A 19,384-nucleotide genomic window follows, 5' to 3' on the forward strand; every position below is an offset into this window, starting at 1 on the left:
CACCATATACACAAATCTCTGTGCCAAATTTCATCAAAATCTATTTATCCAGTCAAAAGTTATTAAACTTCAAACACGCCAACACATGTATATACGTACAAGTATTACCTTCACTTTTATGTTTTTTGTGACTGTGGGTCATGAAACGTTGAGAAATGAAAAAAAAAGTCATACCCCATTTTTTGACCTATTACCATACTTTCCATCTTGTAGCATAGTTCTAGTGCTATGATCCATGAAAATAGAATTAAAATTGGATATTAATAAAAAAATAAATGACAAATATTTTAGAACAATTCTTTATCCATTACAATACATACAGTAATAAGTTTATATATAAATTGTCCAATAAAAAGAACGGGGAAAACAACAAAATCACAAATTACAGAAAAAAATGAACAAAAAAAAGCATACTGAAAATATACTACATACAAATGTTAAAACAGTATCATTAACAAAATAATGTAACAAATAAATAAATGTGCTATAATAATGTTCATAATAATGAAAAATCATCAAACAGATATAACTGTGACGAGCTTTTACACTAGATATAGCAAAATAAATGTTCATGCATCTTAAGTGGTATTAACTGTTGTCCATACAATCAACAATGCTTATATGAAAAATTACTTAAACAAATTTTTAAATTTTTACTACAAAGCAGCTATTTAAAAAAAAAAAAAATCAATTTTTAACAAATCTCAAAATCAAATAATTCAAAATAATTGCTTTTTCACACTCAAAACATATTAATTTTAGGATTGTAGATAAAAAAATAAATAATATATCTACTTATAAAAGGAAAGTGACCACTTTCTTTTCCAGTCAGCTTTTAGGTTTCCACCAGTTAAATTTCAATTACAGATGATAGGACAACATTAAACAAATCACAAAACAAATTTCACATAGTTTAGAAACCTACAAGAAACTAATACTGGAGTGTTTCTACAACAAAATTTTATCAAAGTAAAATATAACTTACCGGATGAAGTCGCTTTCACTTTTTTAATTAATTTTATGTGATCTTTTGGATGAAGCCCATCAATAATATTGTTACCGGCAACACACTGTAATACAGTATAATATGCTATCATTAACTGATGATTACATCCATTCAAACTGGGAAATACAGAATCTGTTAATCTGAAAATAATAGTAATATTAAAAAGATAACACTGGTAAAATTTAACACAATAACTTTAACATCAATTCTTAGGATACAGAAACCAAGTCCTACTTATTAGGGTTGGGGAAAAAGTTTATTCATATTCTCCTGATACATCGCTTTAGAATCACATAAAAGTAATCAAATCTCTCAACCTTTGCTGCTTTGCTTGCTTTTAAAAGGTGACACATACCAAGACAGACACAAAGTATTTTTAGAAAAGTTATGATTGTATTAGTTTATTTATTTAAAAGTTATTGCACCTTTAAAGTAAGTACCAATAAAAAAGAAACTTGATACATTTTGAAATTTTTAACAAAAAAAAAGAAGAATGTGACTCAGGCACCTAAAGATTTGTGATGTTTATGGACATGATGCTGCAATATCAGTACATGTGTCACAAAGCTAGTTCAAGGGTTTTCCATCAGGAAATTTTGATAACAATGATCCAGCTTGTTCCTCTCAGCCAATGACTGAAAAAGTTGATGAAATCATGGAAAACATTGAGCAAGACTAGCACAATAATGGTTGTGATATCAGAATTGGACTAAACATAGACCACAAAATGATTTTAAACCATTTGAAAAATGGAACAAAATCATAACATTACATCTCATTATGGATGATGAAAAATGTATCACATATGACAATAAAGTACAGAAAAGATTGTGTCAAAGCAAGCAGAAGCTCTGCAAACAGTGGCACAGAAAGGATTGATGCCAAGAAAAGTGATTATGATGTTTGCGTGGTGAGATCAGAAAGGATTTGTTCCCTGTGAACTGCCGTTGCCCAGTCAAAATGATTGATAACCTCTATTGTCAACAACTGGAAAGATTATGCCAAGCAATCAAGGTAAAGCGACTAGAATTGATCAATAGGAAAGGTGTCTCTCTTCCATCATGACACTGCCAGATCCCACACATCTTTGGTGATCTATCAAGAATTAAAAAAGCTTGGCTGAGACGTTTTAATACATCCATCATGCAGTTCTGACTTTGAACCACCAAGAACAATTTTTTTTCGGTCACTACAGAACTCTCTTAATACTTCAAAATAGGTCTGTGAAAATCACTTATCGAAATTTTTCATCCAGAAAACACAGAAATTCTTCAATGATAGGATTATGATTTTATCTCAAAAATAGCAAAAGGTGATCAATCAAAATGTACATATTTCTTTTAATTAACTTCATTTGAAATACTTTACTTTTACTTTTGCATTAAAGTATGAACTTTTTCCCCAAGCCTTAATTGTAAGATAAAAAGGCTTAATGTACTTAACATCCTGATCTCTGAATGACAATCCTGACCGCCACATCACTCCCTCTGTTCCTAGCCCTGATGGACTTTTTCAGAGGTCACCTTTTAGATCCTCTAAACATAACACAACACAGTCATCAGTTTGGCCTCTGTTAGGATACTATTGATGTAAATGCCTCAGCAGACATTTCCATCCGTGAAACTACTCTATTTAGAGATTTTTTTGTGGGATGACCCCTTATTTTTTAATTTCCTTCCTCCTTTGTTAATACTACAGGAATTGAGACAGTCATTAAATCAGTACATATTTGGTGCCATATTAGTAGCTTCTAATAGCCAGTAAGAGAGTTGCTTCTGTACTGAAATGCAGTAGATTGGTAACTCTTGTCTGTAGGACTATTCCTCTGCTACAGAGGTTAAAAAAAAAAACAAACTAGAGGCTGTATTGCTTATTGGGCTTCCTGCTTTCAGTTGATATCTGTCATACAAATTCAAATTGCAGAAAAACAGGGTAGCTAGAAAATATCAGAAGTATGCCATAATATTTATACCCATACTATCCAATACAGTCACATTACCTAGTCTGGAAGGTGTTATAAAAATGATTTCTTTAATTGCTAATGTATTGAAGAGTGTTGTTTTATTGTTGTTTTTGTGACACTACTTAAATATATGTAATTTTATTAGTCATCTGCCTAGAAACTAATGTGTATATATAAAGGATAATTAAAAAGTTTTATCTCTTCAATTTACAACATTTATTTAAAATCAAGTAAAAAAAATCAATATCAATAACCTTTATATATATATTTTTTTCACTTTTCCAAATAACCTTGAAATATACTACTTTCAAGGATGCACTTTTGTTGGATAAGCATTTGCTCATCCTATTTCAATAGTTATTTTCTGGAACAAATGTTTTAATAGTAAATAGGTTTATCATATGCCTTTGTCAAACTTATTATCCAATCTCTGTAAGAATATTTTAATTGTTTCTATCATTCTTTACCATGAGCAAAACACAATCCTCTGAGAGGGTTCTTTTTATTTACCGAATGTATGTAAGTGAGGTAATCACACTATAGATTGGTCTTTAGATCAAGGGTGTACGGTGGATGAGTTATGGTTTCCTAGAGATATGATTTTAAAAGAGGGCCATTAGTTTCTACAGCATGCAGTTACATAATGTCATGCTAAATAATGAAATTTTATGAAACTTTTATATCACTGTACATGATTTAGGAAGAACTACAATTAGAAATTTAGAAACAATGTACTTTCAAGGTTACCTTCAATTTGTGGAACAGGAAAAAGTCTTCTAGGGCCAAAACTGGAGTCTAGGGTGTCTGAAGCACAATGTCATCTCATGTTTGCCAGACAATGGTGGATAAGAAATGGTACATGACACAATGCATTGTCATGGTACAACATTCAACTCTAGTTTTCCCATACCTCAGGCCTCTTTCTACATTTAGCACCTCTCAAACATTGTAAAACTTCTATGTAAAACTCCTAGTGTTCGAGTCTGACCATTTGGAATGAATTCATAATAGACCAAACCTTTCTGGTCAAAAAAAAACCATCAATATTTCCTTATATTTGACTGACTCATTCAGACTTTTTTTGTTAATGGCAATCCTTTCACTACCCCTTGAGACAACTGCATCAAGGTTTTCAGACCGTTTTCAAATCTCATCTCCTATTTTGATGTTTTTCAAAACGTTTTCATGTGAATTGGCACAGTCAAAAAGGTTATGGCTGATGTTAACACGATCTCGTTCTGATCATCAGTCAGCAAATGTGGCATAAATTTTGTGGAGATGCAATATGTGTAAAGTTTTTCTGTTAAAACTACATGGCATGATCTTATGTTGTTACCCAGTTGTAGAGCAATCTCTTGAAAGATAAACAGCCATGAACTTCATGAACCACAGCATGAACTGCATCCATGTTATCATAGTTTGTTAATGTGGAATGACCTTCCAAATCATCATCTGGATTTTCATCTGCCAATATTTTGTCTGCTTTAAAACAACTGAGATACTTGTAGCACTGCAATCTGCTTATACAGTCTTCCCCAAATACTTTCTTAAGTATGTCTCTGAGAAATTTTTACTAAGTTTGAAGCAAAATTTAACACAAACATCTGTTCTTCAAGATCTTTCATTTACAATTTGTTAAATACGAATGAGTGACTAGCAAACATGTTTACTATAACTGTTATAGCTCAAAAAATTAAAATGGTAGGGCAATGTGTCAAATTCATTGTATTTTTCAATATTGCCACTACCCAGCATCACTTGTTGGAAGATTCTGTACACTGGTTGGCCCACTATTACAATAGTTTAATCTTTTTTTGAACATACTTCAAATCCTAACAAAAGAGATAATAATCAATTAACAATTAAACAAAAAAAAAAAGAAAATGAATTAGTAAAATGAAATAAAATGTTAATTATAAAATAAACATAGCATATACTACCTTTTCTGAACCAAATTTGGCTGATCTTGTAGCAACGAAGCAAGTTTATTATCTGCAATGTGTTCAATTGTAAGTTGATGATTACCACTAAGAAGTAAAGAAATAATATGACTAACTGCAACTTCATAAGCACTAACACCATGCATCTGGCCTAATTCCAGAGCAAGCTCTACTTTCTCCCATTCCTGACACCTATAAACAAAAGTTAATTCAACTTATAAAAAAAAATATAACAGTTATAATATCCTTTATTATAAGCATCCTATAGTTAAGAATAATAATAATAGCTATAAAAGTATTAACAGAAGTAGTGGATAAAAAAATGGGATAAAATTTAAATCAAAGCATGATAAACAGCATAAAAAGAAGCAAATCAATAGTCAAAACAGATTTAAAAAACCCATGGGCAGAGACCAAAAACAGACATTAGGTAATCTCTATTCAGTGTTTTCCAGAATGCTAATGCATTTCTTGTTCCGAACTCTCAATGAGCTATTGCAATATTTTACGTGGTCTTTCAATGTTTCTCCTTGTATGGCTGATAATTTTGTACTTTTATAGGAATCCTATTTATTAATTCATTCATTCTCTCCAGGAGTTTGGGGTAAAGAGTCACTCTTTCATTGAAGCTATAAATATCTAATTCGGTTCTTATTTCTTCATTCCATACCGAATCTAACCATGTGCTGCCTTTCAGCATGCTTAGAAATCTCATCTCAAATACTGTATTTTACTTTCATGTCTTTTTATTGTAACCCATGAGTCACTTCCATAAAGAAAAACTAGATTGGTTCTAATCTTATAGAATTCCAATTGTGTGCCTTTCCTAGCTCTGTTATTCAATGTCCTACTAATGGTACCACACACAGTTTGGAATTTATTTACTTTCTTCTCTAAATCAAAGTTCATATCAAAGATGATATCACATCCCAGATAATTGCAGCAACACACTTGTTCAAGTACTTCATTGTCCAGTACTATCTTTAAACGAACCGAACACTTACCCGTGAATAGCATAATTTTTATTTTGCTAATAGAAATTATAAGATTATAAATCTTAAATTCATTCAACATATAAACTGATCTCTGCAGGTTATTTTCAGCATCTTGTATTATCCATATACCATCTGCAAACAGTAACAATTCAGGCAGTTGTCCTTACCTAATACTATACCAAAACTAACAGTATATTTGCATTTCTTGAAAAATGTAGTCTACGTATGTATATATATATGTTAAACAAAGCAGGTGATAAACTCACCCTTATCTTCCTCCCCGATTAACATTTATTTATACCGGCTACGTGATTCGTGTCAGTATTGATCAGAAGCTGCATGTTATGATAAATACTTTTAACTGCTTTGATTACATGAGGTGGGTTTCTGCTGCCCTGCAAAGTATTCCAGAGAATGAAGCGGTTAACTTTATCAAAAGCCTTTTCCAAATCAATAAAGGCCATGTGTGTCTAGATTATATTCATGTCATTTTTTAAACAATTCTTTATACAACAAAAATGTTATTGGTGCAGGAACGTCCAATCTTACAGCCATTCTGCTCCTCACACAGGATTGCTTATGCAATAGCCTTCACTCAACCATCCGTTAATTATCTTTGAATAGATCTTGTAACCAGCATTTGAAAGACTAATTCCATTGTAATTTGCACAGCCGTCCTGATTACCTTTCTCAAAAAGCACGATTACCTCGCTGAACACCATGAATTTGGAATTATACAGCTCTTGGTGCAGGAGCAGGAGTCTTAGCTTAAGAAATACCCCACCATACTTCAATAACTCAACATTAATGCCATCTTATCATACAGCCTTTCTGTTTTTCATACCATCCAATACATTCAGTAATTCCATTGTTACAGAATCTACTGTAACATCCATTGCATGACGTTTCTCTGTTTGGTAATCCCTAGCATCTTCTGATACCCATAAATTAGTGTACTGAAATTTCCTTTTCCACTCTATTCAGAAGCTTCAGTACATTGTAAACACACAACTGCCTACCACGTACATCATGTTCTATGACATTAATAAACTTGTCCCACAAGACCTGGTGAGCTTTCCTTACAATTATTTTTGTCTTTAAGTTTCCCAGCACTCAGGTGTCTTCTTTTGCAGAAAATTCATATAAGCTTTTTGTTTTTTTTTAATAGTCTCTCCTATTTCTGAATTCCAAATCTTTAATCTTTTTGAACCCCTCCTCCTACTTTTCCTCTTATCAATGACTTCAAATGCTGCCTTCTGAATACACAGCTTAATGTTGTTCCACCCTATGTCAATATCGTTATCTATGTAGACCTGGGAAAGACGCTTCTGTAATCGTTCTTGATAAAATATTTGAATGCTATTTTCCTGCAATTCATTCATTGAATGAAGAATAATAATATTACAGTGATAGTATGTTATAAAATTAATTAGGTAATTATAAAACTCAGGAAGGGTTATTCAGCAACTTTCATAAACATTCTGCTATTCCCTCCCTTTTATCCTGAAAACTTGAAAAAATAAACATAAAAAAAAAGATGAAAAAATAACAACCAATTATAAAATATCGATTATATTATAACTACTATGTGATGCATCTCTAGCAGTAGCCGAAGCATAAATACAGTAGATGCCCATATGTTTCCATTACTGTTAATATTGATAATCATATTAAGTAAATAAATAATCTTAAGACTCTTATTCAGATTCTAATATGATAAATGACTAAACTCAGCTTTCAGAGTGTCATGTGTATATATGATTAAAGGCTTGCATATGTAGTACAGAACAATTTTTTTTTTTTTGATGATATTGCCACAAAGCTTGAAGCTTGTGTATGGGATATGGAAATGGAATTTGTTAGCGTATGAAAAATGCCATGCCTGACTGGGATTCAAACCCAGGACCTCTGGATGAAAGGCTGAGACATTACCACTTCGCCACTGAAACCGGTGGAGAGATATTTTAATTATTCTATTAAATCCAAAAAAATATTATTAGTTTATTCACTTCAATAAATGTATATAATTTAATTAATAAATTATTAAATCCTTCTAATACAAAAATATTGTTTTTTTATTATGAGGTGCAAAATAATCTCACAGTAAATATGTAATCAGCGATTAATACTGATTTATTACTGATTCTTCAACATATTAAGAGACTATAATTGGACTTCTGGGATGAGGAAGGATTTTTCCCACAAAATAAAACAAAACTGGAAAAACTACTCTAATCTACTTCAACCTCTTTCAGGATTCTAGAGGATGAGAATATGTTTAAGAAGATGTATTACTAGTCACTGATCCTACCTCTTAACTGCGCAAACTTCTCTAAAATAAAGAGTGAATGTAAACAGGAAAACATTCATTCATGTTTTACTGACAACCAGACAATCGTGTAATGTTCTCTTAACTTTTCAACAAAAGATATCTGATATAATTTTGATTTATGTCTTAAAATGCAACCAAAACAAAATTTCAGGCAGACCATCCACGTCTACCAACTGTAAGTTTAAAAGATTAAAAAACTATCAATATTGGCATTTTAGTATAGGAAGTCTGACATTAAATACTAAAAGATTAAATAATAACTTGCACGATTCTTAAAATATATTTTGCGGTAATAGTAATATATAATGTAAATGAAAATAGTAAATTAATAGAACAACTTCATAGTGTATGAAGGAACATCTACATCTTTAATCTTTGTATAAGAAGTGGGAGTCTCCAAATACCTATTTAATATAACGGTATCCCAAATGAAGTGTGCACCATTGTTTACAAATATTTAATTTATTATATTCAAATAAAAATGGAAGAAATAGGAATAATATTCATTATGATGAATATTTTCTTTAAAGAAGATCTTTAATATAGCCTCTTGAAATGCCTGAACACTTTTCAAAATTCACAATGAAGGACCAAATAAGTGACTGCATTTGTAAATTCAATTATGAAAAACTGAAAAATAATTTCAGTTCGTCCCGGGTACGACAAGTGTTCTTATACATAGATCCTTTCATTGCTCCTTATAAATAAAACTCTTTGGGTGTAAGATCTGGGGATCTCAGTGGCCAGATATGCTTTAAAATGAGCTTAGTTCTGCTGAAAACTTCATGTAGTAAATTTAGTGAAACATTGGCTCATCCTATTACCCCATTGCTTCATTCTATTAGAAAAAGATTCCAGCAATTTCTATCTCATTTAGTCAGTCGACTAAAATTTAAAGGATAAATGATTTCATTGTAATACTCAAGTTTACTCTGTTTTGGAAAAAATGAATGTTTATAAGCTTATATGCAGATAATCATTCATTTTTTCACAGCACATGCAAACCTGGTTGTTCCAACATCTCATGAGGATTATTCACAGACCATACTTGACTATTCTGACTGCCCACATGGCCTGGTAAATGAAACCATTTTTCATGAGAAAAAATGTTACAATGAAAATATCTTCTCCTTTTTCATTTACCACTGATACAATTCAGCGTATTTTGAAAAGTCAATATCAAATAAATGATGAACCTGAGTTATTTTATATGGGTGGAATCTTAAATGTTTAATCGAGGCTCTGTACGTAACACTCCTGAAGATTTCTGCCTGTTATGTTAATTTTCTTGTAGATTGTTTTGGATTTTGATTTATGCAATCAGAATTATCATCCTACTTTCCCTCTATCATGATAGTTGGTTTTCCTAGACTCGGTCTTTGATAAATTCATTTTCTTGGAACTTATTTCTTGATGAAATATTTCCTTAACGTATTCTGTACGCTAACCACTAAGTGTTAAAACCATTGCCACACACCAGAAAGAAAAGTGTAAATAAAAGCTTCAATGATTATGGAAATGACAATTCAACAACAAAACATGAAAATCAGCTGTGAAAAAGTCACACGACATTAGTTTCACTGCTGACAATATCAAAAAACAAATTAAATCACATTTTATTGATTGAGATCCAGATGCTTTTATTTAGTGCACAGCTACATTTGGGTCAACCATTTCATTGCACTGATTCACAAACAGATAAGATCAAGTATGAATGTATGCAGCAGTCTATAAATGATAATGCAGATTTTTTTTTGTCTTCAGTCATTATCTGGTTTGATGCAGCTCTCCAAGATTCCCCATCTAGTATCAGTCATTTCATTTCAGTATACCCTCTACATCCTACATCACTAACAATTTGTTTTAAATATTCTAAATGCTGCCTGCCTGTACAATTTTTCCCACCTAGCTGTCCCTGCAACATCAAAGCAACTATTCCAGGATGCCTTAAGATTTGGCCTATAAGTTTGTCTCTTCTATTAGCTATATTTTGGAGGATATGCAGAATATCAAGGAAATGCAGAATATCAGACAAAAATAATTTTTCACAAATAAATAAATAACACAATTTATTGTTTACAATTAGAGAGAGATATAATTATAATTTTGTTTTTCTGGTGAAAATATGATTTTGGTATCAATGGCTTCTAAAAAAAGTATAGAAAATTTAACTGTAGAATTAATCACATAAGTTATAAACAAGATCTATTCTACACACAAAAAGAAATAAGACTTAAAAAATTCAACTTACATGGCAAGACCCAAAATTGAGTCTTGTTTATACTGAGAATCCTCGGTAAACCTATCAATATTAACTCCACAATTAAGTTCTTTCATTTTTTCAGCTTGCATATAATTTTCTAATTTCGCTCTATATTTCTGAAGCAATTTATGAATATCTTCAGACTGTGGTGGGCCTTGAAATGCTAAAGAAATAACCTTTAACAGAAAGAAAGAGTTGACACTTAGAATATATGAAATCAGTAGAGCAGTACATCAAAGAGTAACATGTAAACATAAAAATCATGTTACATAAATAACAGCAGCCCTGATATTTGTAAACAGTTTTTAACAAATTTTCAGTAAAAATTAAGTTTCTTTTCACCAAACGTTTTTATCAAAATATTATTAAATGCACACTTCATGATATTAGTTATAATTTTAATATTATACTAAAGCCATAGTGGTGGGTGTTTAGGGTATCTGGAAATAGCCTGAATGAAGAAGTTGTTAGACAAGATATTCATTCTTTTTAATTAAAAAATTGGTAATGAATGTAAAAATTATTCTTCCTGATAATACAGCGTAAAATTATTTCCTAATACATGTTAATACCTCAGTTCAAATACTGCAAACTATCCATCCTAATCCATTATACATAACACCTTTGTAATAATTTGGGATGGAAGGGGCCAAAATTTTATGGTTTTCGATGCATAAAAATGGCGTAAAGATGCATAAAAATTTGGGAATAGCTGAAATTTGCAGTGCAAGTATCGGCACTGTTCATTCTATATTTCATGATAAGCTGAATTACAAAATGTTTATAAGTTGGTTCTGGGATAATTGACTGGGAAAAAATCACAGACGCCTGAATTAACAATTGTACAGAATCTAAATAATGGTTTTTAGCTGACGGTACTGCATTTTTAGATCACATAATAACTTATGATGAAACTTCTGGGTCATTTTGAGCCACAATCCAAATAGCAGTGTATGGAATAGGAACATCTGGGCTTGGCTGCAAGGAAAAAATTCAAAACCTACAAATTAGTCAGTAAAGTGATGCTAGTGATGTCTTGATTAAAAAGGTCCAACTTATTACGACTATTTGGATTAACCTTATAATTCAACAGCAAGTATTATTGTAAAAATAAAGTGAAATCCTCAATAATGAGGGAATGTTCTACATCTTTCTTAAAGGTGCAATTCTTCTTCAAATAGCTCAAAAGACTTAGGAAGCTATTTAAATTTCAGGTCAGGAAGTATTGCCCCATCTAACTTATAGTTCCAATCTCACATTTCAAATTTTTTTTATTTGATCCTCTCAAAGAATTTTTACATAGCACTGAGTTCAGCAACAATGAGTGAATCAGAATGATATATAAGAATGGTTCAGACCTGAGGTGAATAATTCTTTACTACTGGAATAAAAAAGGTCTCAGAAAGATGGAACAAATGCCAAAGTGAAGGTGATGATTATGTTAAAACACGACGTTAGTTTATTTTCACTGAATAAATAATCATATTTCTTTTCTTGTCACTTTTAATTATTGAACAACCTTCACTTAATTTAAATAATAAAACGTGGTTAAGCTGGTCATTTTTGGATATGAAATGTCTGAAATTTCTAATGTTCATCTAAAATTTAGAATTCAATACTGTAATTTCTTAAATTTACAATTTTAATTTAAAAAATTCTATTTATATAAATGTTATTACTAATTGTATTACTATTACAATAGAAATAATAATTATACAGCAGATGCCACTTATCAGAATTACTGGGTAATTGAATCAGCCAGATTATTGAATTGTTTTTCTAAAACCCAAATCAAAATACAGGAAATTTGTATAATAGAATCAAGAATCGGTAAACTGAATCAACATTTTAATATTTTACGTTATTTGTTATAATACAAAATGGATTATTTATGTTTACTGCACTGCATTATGTTGTTTATGTTTTTCTATAGAACCCATATTTAATGTTTAAGTTGATTACTTCCAGGAAATGGGTCAATCATATCATGGTTTGCTGCTAGCTGGCTAAAGATAAATAGAACGGCACCAGACTTCCAACAGTAAAAGACGGTGGCAGACTAAATATGCGTACAGTGCAGTGCAGTAGGCTTCAGACCATTCGTCTTTCAGTGTGTTTCATCTTTCTACACTGTGTATATGGTTGGATTTGTATGTTTGTTTAAATCTTTTAGTTTTTTTGCGTTTGCTTAAATTATTGTTAATGTTTAGTTGCATACTAATGTTTCACTGTGATCATTTGTGATTTTGTTTGTTTATATTTTTTGTATTGTACTGAAATTTTTCTGAATTTCGAAGCCATGAAACATAAATTTAAGAATTTAATTTGTATGAAAAATTATAAGTTTTAAAAAAATATTGTAAACTTCCTAAATATAGTCAGTGAGACGCAATGACAGTGAGAATTTCTCAGACTTCACTTTCTTGTATCATTAAAATTTGCAAAGAATGGAGGCTGCAATCACCCTAAATGATACAGAAAGGAAATATGATGGTAAGAATGAAAATGTTAAACACACTTTATTAAAGTGGTTTACTGAGGCAAAAACATTAAATGTGCCCATCAGTCGTTGAATCTTAATGTGCCCATCATACCAACAATTTGCAGAAAAATTTGGTGATTATCATTTCAAACCAACAGATTGCTGGCTCTCTAGCTGGAAAGAGAGAAACAATATTGCTTACAAGAAATCATTCAGTGAAAAATGCATTGATCAACGTACTGCAGATGATTGGAGTAAGTACTTCATTCCCAAAATTTAAAAAACTGCAAACCTGAAGATATCTACAATTGCAATGAACTAGGGTTGTATTTCAGAGCAGTTCCTGATTTTTCATTATGCTTTAAAAAACTAATAACTCAGAACAGCATAACGGTTTTCCTCACTGGCAACATGAGAGGAAGTAATAAAAAAGAACTCCTAGTTACAGGTAAATCAAAAAATCCTACACGTTTCTGTGGCATTTCCTTACCTGTAAACTACAATTCAAACAAAAATGTGTGGATGACCATCTGATTTGTTTTCTCAGTTTTTGATTAAATGGAATGAGAAATTAATCAGACAGAAAAGAAAAATAGCTTTAATTTTAGACAATTGTACAGCTCATACATCAGCGAATTATAATTTAAAAATCATAGAGTTACTTTTTTTACCATCAATACACCAGCTTTAATAAAGCCCTTATATCAGTGAGTTGTAAAAATCCTGAAGTTTCAAATAGGAAAAATATGAGAAGGATAATAATTCAAGTGATAGACGAAGCCGGATGTGAGAAGACTGCGAATGATATAGCGAAAAAAATTACATTTTTAGATGCTACTCATATGTTATGCAAAGCTTGAAATGAATTAAAAATTGAAGCAATTCAAAACTGCTTTAAAAAAACTGGTTTTATTAAATCCGATGACATTGTGCTGATAACTTCAATCGCAGATGTGGATGACAAAATTAATCAGTGGATCTCTATTGACAAGGATATTCCTGTTTGTGCTCGTGTTATTGATGATGAAATTGTGTCAGAAATAATGAATGAAGGGCTGAAAGAGGGCAAGATTGATGAAACAGAGAAAGTTCAGCCACATGGAACCATCGTTAAAAGAAATAACTGATGCGCTATCAGTTTTACTGAAAGATTTGGAATTGCATGAATGCAGACCAGAACAATTCCGTAATTTCTACAAAGTGGAAAATGATGCCTTGGACACTATAAAAAAAAATTTACCTCAAAAATGATAAGCAGTTATATGGAATTACAGAGTAAATGAAATTTGTGTAATCTATATGTTACGTTCAGATTTGTTTTTTTTTTTTTAATTAATAGCATAAAACCTTTTTATAAATTTATATTTTACAGTATTCCCCATTATTTTAGTATTTTTATTGTATCTTTTTATAACATGTTTTTATATGTATTTAATAGAATTGACTAAAAACACATGATAGTAAAGATACATTTTCCTTATATTTTTTCAATATTATATTACTTTAGCCTGTTTTAATATACCATGTATCTAACCAAATACTGTAACTAAATCAATGCTGTACCTAATACATATAGTCATTAAACTGTGTACATTACATTTTATGACGTTTCTACATAAAATTAGGTTATATTTGTAAGCGTACAGGAAAATGATCTTTGACGCTTAATTGAATCTGTCGCTTTAATGACTCACTTTTATGTACAAAAGGGATTCTAATAAGTGCCATCTACTGTAAATAAAAAATAATGGATAAATACTCCCAAGAAAAACTTTCAGGAAAAAATTTATACATATATAATAATTAATTAATATTAAAACATACATCTTCTGGAAACATAGAGAAGACATCATTATTGGTTTTTATGACTTCAAGCACAGAATAATAATATAGAGCCAACTGAAGACAAAGGAGAGACTGTGGAAGAGCACAGAAACTCTGTTCGGCTGCAGTTTCATTAGTTAGAGAAAATAAGAATGCCAGACCAAGACAGCTATCCTCACTCATAATAAGCTGACTGCACTGAATCAGCACTGAAAATTTTCAAACAATTTATTAGTCATCTATACATGATACATATTAAATGATTTAAATAATACTTTTATTTCTAAAATACAAATCAAAAGATAATTGAAAATTTCACAATACAAATTCTTTTATATTTGCTAAACACACTTAACAAAGTTTTTTTCAATTCTAACTTAGTTTCTAACCAAATCACTGCTAGTTTTCAGCTGTAGGTTTTCAGAAACCATTTTTCAACACCAAGTGTGTGAAATATATTTGTGAAATATATATCTATGTTTTATTGAGGTCTGAATGGTTAAGTTCTTTTATTTCGGGATCTTATATATTTGAAAATCTTATTTTATTAGATACTAGATATTAGATATTAGAACATGTTTTGTGGTTTTAAGATAAAAAAAAACACAGGAAATAAGGAGGGATAAATAGATGCAAACCTCCCATCATCAATGAATTTATACTCAACATTGTTACACATACAAGTACATAATATTCTTCACCAGTTCCCATAAGGTTAATCAATGATTTTGATAATAATGACAGTTCACTATAATTTGGGCCACACTGACAAGATACTATAAAAATTTATAACGTGTATAACTCGAAATATTTCTAATAATTAAAATTAATTTATCTTAAATGTTGATTAAATGTAATATAATAAAATTGGTGCACTTATATAATAATAAAGTTTTCCTTACCGCTATTAATTGCAGCAGCTGATTGTGAACTATCTTTTTCTATTTCCAATAAGGCTGACTGAAGTAATTTATATGCTAAATTATATTGTCCCAATTTTTTTTCATTTACATTATTAAAATCAAGTAAAGAATTAATAGAACTAAAATAACATCCTGGATGTAGTGATGAATAAAAATCAGGAAATCCTTGTTTTTTAAGTCCAGAATTATCAAATGCAATCACTGATTTCACATTTTTTGACTCGCCAAAACTAAAACAAATAAAAAATCTAAACTGTAATAAAAAGAAAAATTGCAATCACTTAAAATACAAATATTAATTTCATAAATAAGTGCTAATTCTTTTGTACATTGCATTTTTTTGTGTGTAAATACTGAACTGTAAACAGAATTGTTCCACTACCCTTAATTTAAAAGAAATAACCTATTGAAAATATGTCAAAAAGTTTATAGATAATTATGTTACGATGTGTCTAACTTAACAATAGTCAGAGATAGTGGTTGCTATTTTTTTTATATCTAATATCAGATACAATACATACTCAACTCCAACAGTAATCTGTTGGTACAAGGTATGATCAAAAAGTATCATGGAATGTGACCTAAACTTGCACTGACTGCGTATGATTCACTATTTTACTACTATTATAGCCAGTTGCTACTCGGCAACTATGAAAATAAAATGTACAAGTAGTGCTTGTCATGTTTTTGTTGTATTTTAAATGACTGAACAGGTTAAGGGAGAATCTGCATTACATTTTATCAGAAACTTGGTGACACGCAAGTAAAGACAGTAAAAAAAATTTAAACAGCTTTTGGTGATCAAGCTATGGGTGTTACACAAATTAAAGAGTGATATCGCCACTTTCAAGATGGTCAAACATCTGTCGAAAGTGAAGAACTGGCAGACCTTCTACCAACAAAAATCCAAACCTCTTGCTCACGAACAAATGGGAAACAGACTGCAAGATGCACAACATAAGCTAGAATGTGCTAATAGTGATCTTGATTTTATGAAACTAATAACTGGAAATGAAACTTGGGTCTAGCCTATGAACCTGGGACAGAGGCACAATCATTCCATTGGAATACTTAAAGTTCTCCACAGTAAAAGAAAATTGCTTTGTAGCCAGGTGGTCACAAAGCAATGTAAATGTCATGCTGACAATCTTTTTTTATTATCAAGACATGGTTCACCATGAGTATGCTCCTCCGGACAAATTGTCAATAAACAGTACTACATAACTGCTCTTTGTCAGCTAAGAGATGCTGTTCAATGCACGAGAAAAAAGCTTTAGGAAAACAGCAACTGGAAAATTCATGACAACAAAGTTGCAGTCGATACAATACAACTTATCCAGTGATTCTAGGCAAAACAGGACATAACAACTTCAGCAGGCTCCTTACTCACCAGACATGCCTCCCTGTGATTTTTAGTTCTTTTGAATGCTTAAAATTCTGCTTAAATGAAACAGATTTGAAGACAAAGCAGAGATCAAAAAAATGTAACAAATGGACTATGGTGATCACAAAAAATGACTTTGAAAAGTGCTTCCAATAATGGAAACATCACAGGAATACGTCTATTACATCAGAATAGGTGATTCAAAGAAACGGGAAATTAAAAAAATCAAATAACGTTAATGAAAAATTTTTTTTAGAAAATGAATTTTATTTCATGTAATTGTACAAATGTTGCCATTTTAGGATACATACATTTTAGTTTATTTTTTAAAGATGACATCTTCCAGGTGACCTCCTCTTCTACGTAAACACTCACGAAGTCTCTATGGTTTGACAACATCTCAACTGGAATTTCCGCAATTGCTTCTCGGATCTTTGCCTTCAGTTCTTCCGTTATAGCAGGTCTACTGTGGAACACTTTGCTTTTAAGGTGACCTCCACAAATAGTAATCGCAAGCTGAGAGATCAGGCGATCTGGGAGGCCATCTAATGTCACCATTTCATGAAATGACACGTTGTCCAAACAATCGGCATACAGCTGCCATCGATATTCGTGCAGTATGTGATGTTGCTCCGTCTTGTTGAAACCAGGCTGTGTTAAGAATCGGTGGAAATCTCTTTTGTTGTTCCACAACAAAGGTTTCAAGCACGGTTACGTAACGAGCCGACGTCACTGTAATCGCAAGACCGTTGTCATCCTCAAAAAAATAAGGGCCTATAACACCGTAAGATGACATAGAATACCACACGGTCACTTTCTGGCTGGACGCTGGTGTAGCTGTGTAGGATTTTCTTGTGCCCAGTATCTGAAATTTTGCTTGTTAACAAATCCACTGAGGTGGAAATGCACATCATCTGACATCCACAGTTCGTGAACAAACTCTTCGTTATCATTTATCTTCTGAAGCATTACAATACAGAATTGTGCTCGCACAACTGCATCGTTCGGTTTCAGTTCCTGGACGATCTGCAACTTGTATGGATGGTATTGCAAGCCCTTCACTAACATTCTTCTAACACTTGAACTATGCAATTGTAAAGATGCTGAGAGACGACGGATTGACCGATGTGGACTTCATGTGACAGCATCTTGTAAAGCTTGAACATTCTGTGGTGTACAGATGGTTTGCTCACAGCCTGGAGGTTTCTTTTTCATTGCCGAACCGGTTTCCTCAAAATTAGATATCCATGTTTTAATTGCATGTGCTGATGGAACACGGTCGTGCCGTCCCAGGCAAAATTCTCTATGCGCTCCCTCCACACTGTCATTGTTTTTGTAAAACGCTTTGATAGCAAATGCACGTTGCGCACCACTCCAAGGATCCATGACAACTAAATGGCAGGTTGGGTTAGAGAGGCTGGCGCCACTTATCAAGTGGTACCAATCGCCCACGGCTACCAACACAAATTACAAAATTTACTGTTTCTTTGAATCACCCTGTACTTTGAAGGGGAAAAGGTACTGAGCTAAATAGCTTAAGTATTTTTGTTTTTATAAGCCAGGATCAAATGATTTTGATCTTGATGATTGATCAAAGACTTTGATTGTGAATGGAATGTGATCAAAATGTTTTGATCACATTCCATTCACAATAAAAAAATCAGCATTTCAATCAGTTTTAATTACTGAAATATCTTGGAGAAACATCTTTTCTTTTTACATTCACTATGTATCATTTCTTGCTTGCTCCAAGCTTTGAAAAATCCATAATCTGAGTGCAGGAATAAGTTTTCAGTGACAATATTTCATACCATAGCTGCATGAATAAATAACTTTATCTAAAATATATTGACAATTATGAAAGCCTTTGGTACCAAGAAAATTTTCCAAGAAAGTCATGGAACTTATATCATTTAGCATCAATATGAAGATTTCATTTTTGACTAGTTCACTTTGAGAAACCTTCTTTAATTTCTTAGTTTTTGAGACATTAATTGTCATCATGCATCAGCAATTTATTAAAGAAAAAATATAAAGTTCTAGAATCAATCAACTATAAAGATTAGTATAAAATATCAGCATCTATAATTTGACAAAGTTCTTTATATTATAGTACTTCTTTAGGTTCTTTAAGATCTTTAGTATTACAATATTATCAAAAAATTTATATCTAATTTAATTGTCTTTAAGTTTAATATGTAGTTTGATATAAGTTAAAAAAAAAGAATGAAAATTACAACTGAAGATGTGGGTTGCCACAAAAGCGCTATTG

General features: G+C 31.3%; 1 protein-coding gene across 2 annotated transcripts in view; it reads right to left on the reverse strand.

The window, feature by feature from the left end:
• Positions 1–19,384, reverse strand: part of LOC142321416 (NBAS subunit of NRZ tethering complex-like) — a 147,783-nt gene that overhangs the window by 20,626 nt on the left and 107,773 nt on the right. For both annotated transcript variants that reach the window (XM_075359486.1, XM_075359484.1), the window contains exons 29-33: positions 15,708–15,958; positions 14,806–15,014; positions 10,488–10,675; positions 4,910–5,101; positions 986–1,146 (exon numbers count right to left, since the gene is read on the reverse strand). In XM_075359486.1, coding sequence (XP_075215601.1) covers positions 986–1,146; positions 4,910–5,101; positions 10,488–10,675; positions 14,806–15,014; positions 15,708–15,958 — 1,001 coding nt within the window. The remainder of the gene's footprint in view (positions 1–985; positions 1,147–4,909; positions 5,102–10,487; positions 10,676–14,805; positions 15,015–15,707; positions 15,959–19,384) is intronic.

Source organism: Lycorma delicatula, chromosome 3 (assembly GCF_047948215.1).
Source record: "Lycorma delicatula isolate Av1 chromosome 3, ASM4794821v1, whole genome shotgun sequence".
Classification (NCBI taxonomy): Eukaryota; Metazoa; Arthropoda; class Insecta; order Hemiptera; family Fulgoridae; genus Lycorma; species Lycorma delicatula.